General features: G+C 37.0%; 1 protein-coding gene across 2 annotated transcripts in view; it reads left to right on the top strand.

Annotated features, from left to right (window-relative positions):
- The window catches only part of LOC100698272 (E3 ubiquitin-protein ligase SMURF2), a 62522-nt gene that overhangs the window by 19059 nt on the left and 29462 nt on the right, over positions 1-14001 (top strand). For both annotated transcript variants that reach the window (XM_005463272.4, XM_005463271.4), the window contains exons 2-3: positions 8881-8919; positions 10714-10822. In XM_005463272.4, coding sequence (XP_005463329.1) covers positions 8881-8919; positions 10714-10822 — 148 coding nt within the window. The remainder of the gene's footprint in view (positions 1-8880; positions 8920-10713; positions 10823-14001) is intronic.

Genomic DNA, 14001 nt, shown 5'->3' with positions numbered 1-14001 from the left:
TAATGGTTTTATAGAAGAAGTACACTGTAGATTAGGTTTTGGAGACCCATAAATGCTTATTCATACCACATCACTATTTTATTTTTATTTATTTGTTTTTGCGCGAGTGTACTCGCTGCAGTAAGATAAACTTGCATATAGACGACTTGTGCTGACGTCTTCCCCTCATGAGCTCTATTCCTTGTATTGTAGTGAGCAAGTAAATGAGGAAGGGAAGTGGAAGTGTTTGGTTTAACTTTTAAACAATACTTTGATGAGATAGCATAAGGGAGTTGTAAGAGTCATAATAGAGCCAAATCTGAGGACGTTGCAGGCCTTCCCTCTTATTATCCTTATCACAAAGGCTACCAGGATCCCACCAGGTGTACTACAGAGGTAGGAAAAAATATCTATGCAGCTCTTGGTGCCAAATATTTCCATTAAAATATGCCATTTCCTTAATTACTTTGTCTTAACAAAGTCACTCCTAGCAGTGGCAGTCTTGTAGACTTTGGTCATTTTAGAAGCAAGTTTGCTTAGATGTAGAGACATTTAATCCCAATGCTCTTCAGATAAACTCCACACACTGGTAGTGTGGCTTGGTGTATCTTGGTGTGGAATAATGATTATAACTTTTTTTTTTTTTTTTTTGTAAATTAAGTCCTTTTATTATGTTTTTGTTGATTTTGTTTTTTTGTTGTTGTTTTTTTTTCAATTTTTTTTTCCAAATTGAAAAAGAAGTTGTTAACAGGGTCTCAAGCACCTTAGTTTAGCAGCTTGAAGCTTTATTCCCAACCCACATTGGCAGGCAGCAAGTGAAATGTGTTCAGAGGCGAGAGCAATAAAATTCTGGCTTTGGGCCATAAATGCATTTCATTACTTGGCAGACGAGACTTGGTAAAGTAGAAAAGTATTAGTTTTTTTTCCCTATATTGTTAATCTTCCAAATCTGATATGTTTTTGTGCAACTTTCTGTCCCTGAAGCCACTTGCATTGTGCTATAGGTGCATACTTGAATATGCAGGCCAGTGCATTACTGAAGAAGTAGTTGTCTATATAGAAATCCTATAGAAATTAATCATTTTTATGATCATTTAGGTCTAGGTGAGTGACCTCCATTTAATTTCCAGCAATTGTGAAAAAAAGCTCATCAGAATAAAATGATACAGCTCTTGGTACAACCACACCCATTTATATTTCTTTATTATTTTTTTTTAATTGCTGTGCTGTTTTGCCCCTCCATAAAAAGCCCTAACTGTTTCGATGCTTAGTTCAGCCAAGATTAGGGTTTGTGACCTTAGGGATTTGTGACCTTAGGGATTAGGGGGCGATCGTGGCTCAAGAGTTGGGAGTTCGCCTTGTAATCGGAAGGTTACCGGTTCGAGCCCCGGCTCGGACAGTCTCGGTCGTTGTGTCCTTGGGCAAGACACTTCACCCGTTGCCTACTGGTGGTGGTCAGAGGGCCCGGTGGCGCCAGTGTCCGGCAGCCTCGCCTCTGTCAGTGCGCCCCAGGGTGGCTGTGGCTACAACGTAGCTTGCTATCACCAGTGTGTGAATGTGTGTGTGAATGGGTGGATGACTGGATATGTAAAGCGCTTTGGGGTCCTTAGGGACTAGAAGGCGCTATATAAATACAGGCCATTTACCATTTACCATTTCACTAACCACAGTTTAAGTTAGTAAATAATATTTCAAACTGTTTACATTATGGGTAGTAACTAAAAAATGCTGATTATGACTTTCACATGGTTTTTTTTTTTTTTTCTTTGTTTGTACCCTGCATCTTTTACAGGAATGTTTTGTTAGCTTTATTTTGCTAATACAGTGAGGTTTAAAATATCATAGTTAATAGTCAAACTTGACACCCTGGCAAAAGCTGTTAAATATGACTCAGCTTGTGAATTGCATTTGACCTCCTCATTCTGGCTGTGTTATGTTTAATCCAGCCCCAACGGATTATATTTCACTTTGTGCTTTAGAGTGTGTCATTGCCTGTTGGGTCAATGAACTTTTTCATTTTGTTTATTTGTTTGCGAGAATGCCTTTTTTGGCAGAAAACTGGGATTCTGCTTAACAATATTTAAAGTGCTTACATAACAGAAGGCCTTTCTCACCCTGCCCTGCATGTGTTTTAGCGAGACCTGAGCTTTCATCGAGCTTCTTCTCAAAGTCAATAGTGTTGAACGTTTTCTTTTGCACCACACAGTTTACTATGCTAATATTTGGTAACTCTGAGGCTTGATGGGCTTAATGCTATCTAAATTAAATACCAGCACAGCAGTAAACTTGCACATTAGTTTAATCATCACAACTTATATATGCACTAAACTGAACTTGAAACAATCAACATGATACTGAAAAACTGTGCTCTTCAAAAGAGCGTTCCCTCCAAGTTCAACAGCAGGGTGGTGCTGATGCAGCATTTGTTGACTGTACTGTCCTTGGATTGCTGCTGTATAATTAATTGAGCAAATGGACCACAAAATGGCTGCATTTGACTGTGGTGTTAGCTGTGCGCAATCACACACTCATCCACTGGGGTTCCTCGGACAGAGTAACCCAGCTCTTCTCTGTCTGAGAATGCAGTAGGCTAAAGGCATGCTGGTGGTTGTGCAGTGAACTGGAGAGTGCAAATCGTACACATTTGTGAGCTGTAATGAAGCTCATGCACTTTTTCTTATCATCCGTTTTTATAAATATTATTTTTTTCCATTCATCTTTACATTGTCAGGGTCTGCAGGCAGTTTGGTCAGTTTATTAACATTTATTAGGTCTAGGTGAGTGACCTCCATTTAATTTCCAGCAATTGTGAAAAAAAGCTCATCAGAATAAAATGATACAGCTCTTGGTACAACCACACCCATTTATATTTCTTTATTATTTTTTTGACAGATCAAGCAATTACATTTAGTTTGTGGTGCAGTTGCCAGATTTGTATCATGTCAAGGTTCTTTTTATTAATATTGTTGAGATTTTACTCTGGTCCTTTGTAACCGAAGTCCTCGAATGGAATTAAACTCATTAACTTGCAATCTATTCTGACCGTTAGGCTCACGGGACACTCAAAGGATCTGGAGTCCGATCCCACATCCTACCCCTCACCCCTTTTCCGAACAAATGCAGGGCATTTAACAACTGTTAATGACATCTTGTGCAGGGTCCCTTGAGAAAACAAGTCAGAATCACCCGGCACCCCCAGCCCGTGTGTGTTTATGACCTTTCACCTTATGACCAGAACTAATACCAACCTTCATCTTGACACTTTTATTCTGACAGATGGAGATGTTACAAAGGTGCCACCCATCTAAATGCCTCCCTTTGTGATCAAAGACACTCATAGTATTTTGTTGCCTTTTCTTTTTTTAATTCACAGTATAATCATAACCAAATGTGAATTCATGGAAATTACAGGGGTGGCAATGAAGAGTAAAGCATTTTTTTTTTTCAGTTGTAAGATGTAATTACTCTATTTCAAATTTGCCCTCTGTCTACCTAAGTTGTAGCAAGTGAAAGTATCACCATATGAAATCATTTTATAATCTGAGAAGATGGTATCCTGACTTTTAACCTGAGGTGATGGGACAAAAAATGCATTGTAAGGAAAAGTAATTAAAAGTCAAAACATTTAATTGTTAGTTGTTTATAGCCTGTGTCCTCGTTTTAACACATTCAAATGTAGGTTTGGAAGGTTTTCATGGGCTTAAATGGTATACTTCCAGTTCCCCTGGGGAAGTGGTACCATTGACCTCTGAAATGTACAGACATATTGTCTGGATTAGTGAAAGGGCACTGTCTGTCTCCACATCCCTTGGCTACCAGACAGTGGTAAAAACATTATCCTTCTATGTTAATTGCTTAGCTGGATAAGCTTGGTTTGGGGTAACCGTTTCACTGGCTTATTTCAGCCCGTGGAATGCGGTGATCCACTTGCAAATTATCCCAAAACAGCAGCTGCTCCTTGAAATCATTTTGAATAAACAATGGAGTAGAGTTGACCCCATTTTGAACTTTTAACTGCCACCACAGCTTTGTTTAAGATGAGAGCAATATTGGGTGGTCAGAGGACTACGTTAGGAGGAAGCTATATATTTATTGATCTTTTCCGCAAGAATCACAGTACACAGTATGCACAGTATGTGACTATGATTTTTAACAAAAATACTGTGGAATATATTGGCTATGCATGTTTAAAGTTGATTATTCAAACACTGGAGTGAGAAGAGTGTGAAAATAGATGCCGTTCTCTTGAAGTTTTTAACTCAGCTGATATTTGATGTAAGTTAATCATCTAAATTTCCTGCCATTGCAAGACTAGGAAAAAAAACAATCGAAATAGCTATAGGGATTATTATTTATTGTTTTAGTTTGTACTGTTAGTATTTACAATCTTAAGATTACCTACCAAGAATGTCTACCACTGTAACCTGTATTTAAGATTAAATGAATTGTTAGAAATCTTGGTATAACATCAGCAGCCAAACAGAATTCTTGAAACAGGAGATGTTGTGCTAAAACTCATACATCTAAAATACCAGGAATTCGGGAATAGGTTGTCATCCTTTTATTAAACAATAGAGAAAATGACAGTTAGTGGTTGTCATTTGTGACTGTGCAAGTGTTCTGTCAGACTTACTATCTTTCCCCTTGCTTTTAAAATGAGGTTTTATGGTGGGGATGATGACCCATAGACAACACAAAGGACAGCCTCACCCCAGGGCTTCGTGGTGGTTTACTGTTTCCTAGTTGACCTAGCTTTCCGTGTTAGGATCTGAATGAGTCTGGTCTCCTGCCAGCCATGGCTTGCCTGCTCACGTGGCAGCTATTCAACACTGTCGGATCCCTAGAGGGCACAGTGTGAGATTTGACTCATTGGTGATTGAGGTTCACAGTGGAAGAGTGTGCACATGTGTAGATAAGATTATAAAAATATTTATGCATATTTTCTAAATCCTTATGGGACTGCTGTAAATTGATATAGAAATTAGAAATCTGATATGGAATAGTGGTAAAAGCTGCAATAACTCAAATAGGGGCTTCTTTGTTGTGTTTTTTTTTTTTTTTTTTTAAGCTTTTCTTTTATTTGTACAAAGTCCCGTTTATCCTGTGACACAGCGTTATTAATTAATTTCTGTTATATTCTATTTAGTCCATATTACTAAGAATCTACCAAATTCATGTTTTCCAAAAGCATTAGGTACGTTTTGTATTCATCATAAAGTACCTAAAATCATGTTCTGTGCCAGTTAAGTCGCAATTCTTTTTTCTGTATTCTGGTGCTTTTAGTCATTTCTTTTATTACTTTGCTTTTGCTGTAATTGTTTTGGTTTTCTTTGGCATCTCAGTTCTCCTTAATAAGCTAATTGGAGGAGGATGCTTTCTCCCTGATTTGAAAGGTGAGAAGTTCATTAGCTCATCAATAATGAAGATCTCTTCTCTAAAAAGCACTTAGTACAAACTCACATGTCCATATGGGTTACATTCCAGAACTAGTTGTTTCATGAAATTTCACTTTTAATATTGCCTTGTTCCCTCCCATGCTCTTACAGCACAAATTTAGAAAATCACCAGTAAGATAGTTACCTGCTGTAATTATTTCTATCCCTCTTAGAGCTTGTGTTAGTCTTATTTCACTGATTATTCATTTGTTGTGCAAGTTACGCCCCCTTTAACATATTAATCACTATCAGTAGCTTTATTCTGGTGTGCCTGGCGGCACAGTTAGTGAGAGGCCATTGATAACAAGAAAGAGGATTTTTCTCCCTGTGGTAATTGTGGCTGAGACAGTGGAGCAGTGTGCAGATTAATCCCTTAATTTTCACTAACACAGTTTGGTAACTTAAGAGCCAAGTGCACCCAATTTAACCTGCTAGCTACTAATCTGTGCTGCCTCTTCAGCACTGGTGAGTGCACACACTGCTGTTGGGTCTACACTACAGAGTTCTTTGAGGTTACCAGCCTGGCTCCTGACCTCTAAATGACAACCCATGTCTCCAGTTCGCGCAATGATATATTTGAAATAAAGGAAGACAGATCACACTATAGAGAAATTCACTTAGAATATGAGTTAGAAAATTTCTAAGAGAGAAACTGAGTAGAGTGTATATACATATATGTATATATGTATATGTAGCTTATGATACATTTTGTAAAGCCTACATATTAAATATGCCTACAAATAAATGGGATAAAGGTGATGCATATGACTTTACTTTTTAATATTTATTATTAAAAGCTTCAGTTGTTGTGAATAACCACACCACACTGCGCCCTATAATCAGGAACAAACTAAAGGCTTTTTTTTTTTTTTTTGGACTGAATGATCAAAGCTTTTACTCAGTTACTCATTTTGGCTTGACTGTGTTGATTGTATTCAGCAGACAAGAATTTCAAAGCAGAAGACCAAATGAGCTTTCTGACCAAGATTGTACTGCTAACACTTTGAAATACATCTGCATTATAGACTCCTACAAATACCCTGAAGGATGGGTTTCATGCCTATCCTGATCATTTTAGTATTTTTTTTTTCCTTTTCTTTTCTTTTTTTTTTTTTTGTAGTAGTGTTTAGTCTGTCCTGCCAAGATTTTAGACCTCTTGTTTCTCCTGTTTTTCACTTGTTGGCCAACATAACCGTGTTCATTTTGTCCCACGGGAGGTTATTTTGGCTGCTTCTGATTTGGCCTGCACCCATACTGTTGGCTTTGGCTGTGTAATTTCCCCCAACAAGTGGATGGTTAGTGTTCATCCAGTCAACACAGTTTGGTTTGTGTTGAGATTGTCTGTTCCTGTGTTGTGATTCTGTGATTCTGATTTGACTGACTGTATCATTTTGGTCACTGTCAAAGTCTCCACATTCAATGACTGTAATGCTAGGTTTGTTTCTCAAGTCTGCCTCATATCTTTATCGGATGTAGTGCTCGTTAGTGGCAGGTTCTCACACACACACGCGATCTGTTATATAATCCATGTACACAATAGATGGCCACTGTTTTGGTGTGTCTTAATGCGGTTGAAAGATGGAGCAAAGCTTCTAGTTTGACAAACTGTGTGAATTTGTGTTAAATATTTTTCTTCTTTTACATAAGGAACAGTTTATTTGCTGTGCCGAATCAAATGGTAAATGATGTATGCAATAGGTAATTGCTTTATAATGGCTTTATAATGCCTTTATCCATAGTACCTAGGTATATAGTCTATTGCAGCTCAGATTGTTTTATTTATATAGTTATATATTTTTTCACAGTCTGTAGCATATTTCTAATATGGAGTTTTATAATTGTTTTTTATGCTTTTAGTTATTGTTTATACTATAGCTTTTATATGTGTACGTTTTTGTTTGGCATTTGTTGTGGACAGCAAAGAGAATTTCTTTGCACGAGGAAACATGTTTCTTTATTGTGAATATGACAATATAACTTTGAAGCTTGAAACTCTGCTGCCATAAACGTCTGATCCATGGCAGCTTTTAACCTACACTGTATATAGTATAGCTGTCGTCCTGTGTTCTGCTGCAAGTAGGTGCTGGTTAAGCATTATATAACAGCTCTTCTACTGGAAACTTACCTTTTGGACTCATCAGAAATTAAAGTTCTCAGTTGAGGCTAAGAAAACAGAAAGGGGGCATGGCTTACAATGAATTCTGTTTTTAGCGTTTCTTCTTTTTTATTTTGACACAAGAAAAGCTTATATGCAGCAAAAAGATGAGACTTATGTTTGTGGGCAGATGTTATACCTTTACAGCTCATCGAGCTGCCTTGGGCTCAGCAGAAGATTTGCAGTACCTCCTGTTTAAGTTGTTCTAGATTAACTGTGGTGTTTACTTTCTTGCTCAGAGACTAAAACTCAGTGAAGCTATTTGGAAAGAGAGAAGTTACCTGTACCTGTATTAATAATGTATTGGAAGGGCTTGCCCAGTACCGTGACTAGAAAGCAGTGAATATTAAAATAGATGGATGGCTAAAAGCATTAAGAGAGACTGAATAGACTGATATTTTTTTTTTTTTTTTTTTTTTAGTGCCTTTTTGTGATAGGGATCTTTGTCTGTCTGCTGGCAGTGAAGGGTGCTTATTTAACTTCCTTTTACATCTTTCACCTTTTCACTGTTGTTTTTTCTAAACATTCATTGTGCAAGTTTTCTCTGCCACCGCTCGTGTTTTTTCTTCTTCTTTTTTTCCCCCCTTCTATGCTTGGCCTACTTTGTCTTACTCTGTAAGCATCATAAGATTGTCCAGCCAATTCCAGACAAAACTTGATTTCACCTATATCATATAGCATGTAGTACTACAAAATATTTAGGACTAGAAAAATTAAGATTTAAAAGGTGAAAAGGGTATACCATAGCCAAGCATGGACATAGTTTCCCTCTCGTTTCTTTTGAGAGCTAGTGTATACAGTCTGTGATGCAAACCCCCATAGACTTGCTTGCTACAAGAAAAAGAACTTGTCTGTTCAATATTTTACAGTGAGAAACTCTTAACAAGTGTCTCAGCCCACAAGGGACTGTGAAAATGGACAAACCAAGACGTAGGCCAAAAGAGAGTAGTACCTACTCAGGCTTAGTAACTTAAAAAATAATTAATGAAATTGGGAAAAGCTTTTACTAAAATTAGAGACAGAAAATTATTATTTAAAATGTCAAACATGTATACATTATGTATATTAAATTGTGTTTTTTAATAGCTTTTTGACATATATGAAACATATTTTTGGCCATTTTTGGGGGGGAAATATGGCCAAATACAAAAAAATATAGAAAGAATTTTTGACATGATATTGAATATTGTTTGAATGCTGCTTCAAAATGTTTATGGCAAATGTATCTGATTCACTTTGTTTTGTTTTGTGTTTTGTGTTTGTTGGCAAAAAAGTAAAAGAAAACAATCTCTGTTTCTTTTTTCCCCCCAGTTCTGTGTGCAAAGAACCTGGCAAAGAAAGACTTCTTTCGTAAGTAAAAACTATTTTTATTTATAAGATGCTATTCCTGTCCTGTTCCCTCTCTTGTACATTAGAATGCTTTGTCAGCAGTGGTGGTTTGCAGCATTTTGAAGTGGAAAACTGTAAAATAAGTCCCTTAGGAGCTATCTGTCTATTAAACACAACAGGAGCCCTGGTACACTCATGGACCCAATGCTAACTCAAATTCTGGTAATAGGAATGTGGTACACTGGAACATAAAAGGCAGGATGGATATCACTCTTTCATTTAAACCGATCAAATACTGCAAATAATAATGGTACTAGATTTAGTGGTTACATTTACAGTTTAGTTTAAGAGTATAAGAGTTTATACTTAATTTTTTGGTTGGTTTTTTTTAATTAAAACTTAAACTCATTGGTTAACTAATCTCAAAGGATTACATACCTTGATTATTGAATTTAAATCCAAAATCATCAGGTAAACGACTACAAAAAAATTGTTTTAAAACCTTTTTGCCTTCCAGCTGTTAAAGTTAAAAAAAAATTTGCAATGTAAAAATAGGATTAAAACATACCTTACATTAGCTCTAACAGCTAATAGCGCAGCTTATGTTTAGAAAAAAAGGGGGGAAAAAAACAACTTAAAAATTTATTTAAAAATAAATTGCCCAGTGCTTTGGCCAGGCCTGGCGTCGACTCACTCAGCCGGCCGCTGGGCTTGCAGTACACTGCACTGCAGAAACCCTGCCAAAGTATACAGCCAAGAAATGCACTGTTTTTACTTCAGTTGGAAGTTATGGTTTCTCTGAAAGCAGTGAACTGCCAAAAGCAGCTTGTACTTCATTTTTGTCTAAAAAAATATGCTCATATGTATATACACAAACACACAGCCACAACAAAGGAAGTTCCAAGACACCACTGAGTGACTGAACAGGTTTATCTTGCGTAAAGTGTCTGCGCTCAGTCTCATACCTCGGCAGTTTAAAAAACATACACATGCATGCACAGACCTAGGCAGGGACCCTAAGATAAATACACCATGAAGAATCTCTTATCAGATTTCCAAATGAGTGTGATACTGTGAACAGACTTGTCTTAAAGTTTTTCTGCATATTGCTTCATATGTTCCATTTGTTGTGTAAATGTTTCACAAAATATAATAGCTTGCGAGAAGCTTTTAATTGTAATTTCTCACTTAAAAAAAATTCTTCATTTTAAACATAAGATAAAGAGTGTTAAAGTTAGTATTTTAACTTAATACACCTATTAAACAGGTATTTATATCGGTTATAACATGAAATAGGAAGCTGACCAAAACGTACAAAACAAGACTGTTGATTAGACTAATAACTTTCTTTATATTGTCCATATATTTACCCACATGCTTACACAGCAACACGTGCATCTGACGTTCATCCTCATGGGCCATCATGTGCCGTCTCTGCTGGTTTCATGACCTTCACATGAACCTGAGTTTAGTTTTAGTCAGACACTGCAGGGATTTTATCAGCATGTTTCTGTTACATATGGAAAATGTAATGTTTAATGGACTACAGCTGATTATTACTGTTAAAAAGCAAGGGGGGAAAACACAGAGAAAATCAAGTAATTTTAAGAGGAACTTGCACAAAGTAGTGGTGTAGCTGTCAACCTGACTGTCTGTAAATGAGGACAACCAGATAAACTTGTCACTGCGATCTCAAAGGAGTGACAAAAATAAGGGTTAAAAACGGTGTCACCTCTAGTGCCTCCATGATGAGGGTATTGGTGTACCCACAGGGTTTGTACTGAGGTTAAACAAAATGTCTGTCCACTTTTACAGGGTTGCCAGATCCCTTTGCCAAAGTGGTGGTGGATGGTTCAGGACAATGCCACTCTACAGATACTGTGAGAAATACGCTGGACCCAAAATGGAATCAACATTATGATCTGTAAGTCAACAGGAGAAGCAGTGTGCCAGATTGCTGCTTACTCTTTGTGGCTAATTAAAAAACAAATGCAGTAATAGTGTGCGTTTACTATCAATCAAATTATGAAATGGTCAAAGGAAACATAGAAGGAATGTAGTGTACTGATTTTGCTCACTCACTTGTCTTTGTGTGAAAGGAAGGTAGATTGATTTGTATCTTTCCCCTGTTAAAAACAAAACAAAACAAAACAACCTAATAAATTACATGGAAACAAAACCTGTAGTGTAACATTTCAGGCATTCCATACCACAGGCCTCACAAAAGGTATTTTCATGACATTTTACGGGGAGGGAGCCAACTTGTATTGATATGGTGCTCTGAAGTAACAGGTTATGTCTATTTTTGGAGCATTTTTGGGAGTAACTCTAGAACAGTCTTCTGTGTGAATCTGAAGACTTTTTTGGCAAGCTAACTTTGTCTCAACTAAATGTGGATCACACACATTTAAAGCTCTACTTTATTTTAATCTCTTTTAGGATTAGCCACATATCATCAGCCTTTGTAAGTCTATGCAACTTAAATCTTGAAACCTGCTCTTTCATCAAGAAAGAGCTCCTTTCATTTTCTTTCCGTCCCCAATGTTTAAAAACAACTTCTGTTTGTTACGGAAGAAGTATAAAATAATGTGTTAATCATCTTGTCTGTGGTCTCAGATATTGATTTCACTGGGGCTGTGCACTCTGAATGTTAATCTCTACCGAGGATTGTGTTGACAGGCCATTACAAGAACTGATCACAGTAAACCCCACTTTTAATTATGCCTATGCACTGGTGAGAGATGAAACAGTGGTAACAGTGAGGGAATATGAGGCCTGAAGAATGAGCCATGGAGAAATAGATGCACACATGAAGTCCAAAAGAAAGACGGTGTCAAGTTACAGGGTGAAAATATGTATCGCGATTGGTATTTTGGCTCACTGTCTAGCAATTGGTTTAGTTTATCCTCGTTTTTTGCCATCACAGCTTCTTCGGTTCATCGTCTTATAAGTTAGGTTTAAAACTGACAGTTGTCTCCATGTTTGCTTCTGTTCAACAGCATCGACGTGTGCGACATTTTTGTTGTTCATTAAACATCTGTGACCAGATTACACTGTAATAATAATGTGATAATGTGAATAATAATGTGAACAGCTAAACAAATCATACCTGGGCAATCAATCTGAATTTGCGACTAATTTGCAAGGTTAAAGATTGCCCTCTGAGCTACTTTTTATGTAATGAATAACAGTAATTTATAATAATATAATTATTAATCATGCACACAGCCTTTAAATTAATGCAAATGTTAAAGTATACACTTTCGGTGAACATGCATTTGTGAGGGTTTCTCATTTTTCTACAGCTACAGATGGATAATTTGAATTTTTTTGCTCCGTCAACAATGACCTCAGATTCCCTCCGTTTACATAATTCTCCTCCCCTCTCTGTTTCCCCACCCTCTCAGAGAGAGTGTATTCCCCACCCGCGACCCCTGGCCTCTTCCTCTGGTTCAGGAAATGGCTAACATGCCACAGAAAGCAAATGGGAGTGTGGGCTTGGCAGATCGCCAGCTCACCACACCCCCAACCTCAGCCTCTAGTTTTAGGAGGTGGGGTCTTTTTCAGCATGACGCTGGTTCTGACAGGGGCCTTGTTATTGTAAATACACTAAAAAAAATTATGTGCTTTTTTAGACTACAATTTACGCACTATAATTCCCCTTGGTGTCCTGCACAGAACATATTTGAGGACACAAGCCAACTTTAAAAAAAGAACAAAAACTAGTAAGTGTTGAAAGTTTATGAACTCTGTAGTATGCAGGTCTTGTTTTGGCAGGTTGTCTTTTCATGCTTGGCCTCTTATTTCCAGGCTTTTCAGTACAAGTCTTCACATTGCTTTGGTTGGGAGTATTGGATTTGCTTGCTGCTCCCTCTGGCTTTCCCCAAGAGACGTTAAATTCTGTACATGTTGTGCTGTACAGCCTGATGTAATTCAGCAGTCTTTACGCATCCTAATTGAACAAGATTTGATTTGTTCCCAGTGATAAAGTGTTGAACACATAGATGGCATTAGCGCTGATTCCTTCTGGCGTTCGTTGACATCCAGATCAATACTATATTAGTAGTAGTTGTCAACCCAACTCTCCTCAATACAGATCGCTTGACACAGTCATTACCTCTACATCAAATTTACCTACCTACAGTTTAATAAAAAGGTACTAATTTTGCTGCTGCTGCTGTGGCTAATATCCTTGCTTTTTTTTTTTTTCCTTAAATGTGTATGTGGATGAGAGAGAGAGACGCACACAGTATTGTCCCAAATTTAGACCAGTAAGCTTTTTGTTTTCCTAAAAACATGACGAAGGCCCCTCAGACCTCTAGATCAACTTCATGTGTTATGCGCTTGCTAGCATCTGTGTGACTTATTGAGAATGATGTCAGATACACAGTGCTCAGTGCGTAAGTAAACCAAAGAATTCAAGCAAAAATAAAGGTTTCTGGGAAGGTTTCCTAACAGAGTGATGAACTGTGCATGCTTAACCATGTTTCTCCTTAAATACATTTCTTTTTCGTAGAATTACCCTTTAAACTTGGGTTTTGACAATAAGGTTTGTATCTCATTTTTATCTGTAGTTCATTTACACAAATACACTCAACAGAAGTGCTTTGCGTACAGATGAGAAGGAGGGAAAAAAAGTGTTCAAAACAATGTTCTCACACTGTGTGTTTAAGTTCAGCTGAAGAATGTCTTTTGAAGCTGTGTTTACACAGAATGTGATTGCACGATCACAATCCAATCACAAAGCCGAGTCGGTCGGCTCCAACAAGTTCAGAATTTTATTGATGTTATAAATTGCGAATAAAAATTTGTGACAAACACAAGGGCTGAATCCTTGCACAACTCAAGCTATATGTATTTATTACTTTCTTATTCATTCCAGATATTAAAATGGGAACATTTTATTGATCCTTTATGCTGTTTACATTTTAAGTTTCTGTATTTTTGCCCTGTTATCATCATCTTTTTTTTTTCTTTTTTTTTTAAATTCATGAGAGAGATGAGTTACAGGAAAGAAGTTAGCATAGCAACATAAAGACAATTTTCTCTTAAGCAATAGGAAATAATTGATAGATTACAGAAAAATTTCAAGGTTTTTCAGCG

This window comes from Oreochromis niloticus, linkage group LG6 (assembly GCF_001858045.2).
Source record: "Oreochromis niloticus isolate F11D_XX linkage group LG6, O_niloticus_UMD_NMBU, whole genome shotgun sequence".
In the NCBI taxonomy this organism is placed as follows: Eukaryota; Metazoa; Chordata; class Actinopteri; order Cichliformes; family Cichlidae; genus Oreochromis; species Oreochromis niloticus.
The sequence above is the reverse complement of the archived record's forward strand: the minus strand, read 5'-3'. Positions and strand labels throughout refer to the sequence as shown.